The 396-nt window shown below is 36.4% G+C and overlaps 1 protein-coding gene across 4 annotated transcripts in view; it reads right to left on the bottom strand.

Annotated features, from left to right (window-relative positions):
- Positions 1-396, bottom strand: part of Shprh (SNF2 histone linker PHD RING helicase) — a 72,923-nt gene that overhangs the window by 44,306 nt on the left and 28,221 nt on the right. For all 4 annotated transcript variants that reach the window (XM_031380383.1, XM_031380385.1, XM_031380381.1 and 1 more), the window contains exon 15: positions 35-123. In XM_031380383.1, coding sequence (XP_031236243.1) covers positions 35-123 — 89 coding nt within the window. The remainder of the gene's footprint in view (positions 1-34; positions 124-396) is intronic.

The following is a 396-nucleotide window of genomic DNA, read 5'->3' as shown; positions in this document are numbered from 1 at the left end:
AATGTATACTTGAACTTTTTCAGGCTGCACTCACTTGAAGCGAATCGGTTTTGAGTTTTCCTTTGTGCTCCTCAGACGAACGTAATACTTCTCTGTAGAGTTCTGCTGCCAAGGCATATTCTCCTGCAGAGAAGGGACACAAGGCACAGCATTCCCACTGTTACCCAGTCATCTCTAAAGAGTTTTATCACAAAAAATAAAATTTTAATTCTTATTATGGTTATCATTATTGATTCTTTCAGTGCTGCGGATGAATTTGGGGTATTGCACACACTAGACAGCATCCCTATCACCAAGGTAATACTCTTCAATGTGTATCTCACTAAAGACTCTGACCTCATTTTTCTCATTTTAGGATTATTCCCATTTTTTTCTGTTTTTTTTTTTTTTTTTTTT

The sequence above is a fragment of the Mastomys coucha genome, unplaced genomic scaffold, assembly GCF_008632895.1.
Source record: "Mastomys coucha isolate ucsf_1 unplaced genomic scaffold, UCSF_Mcou_1 pScaffold2, whole genome shotgun sequence".
Classification (NCBI taxonomy): Eukaryota; Metazoa; Chordata; class Mammalia; order Rodentia; family Muridae; genus Mastomys; species Mastomys coucha.
Note: the sequence above shows the minus strand (reverse complement) of the source record. Positions and strands in the feature narration are given on the sequence as shown.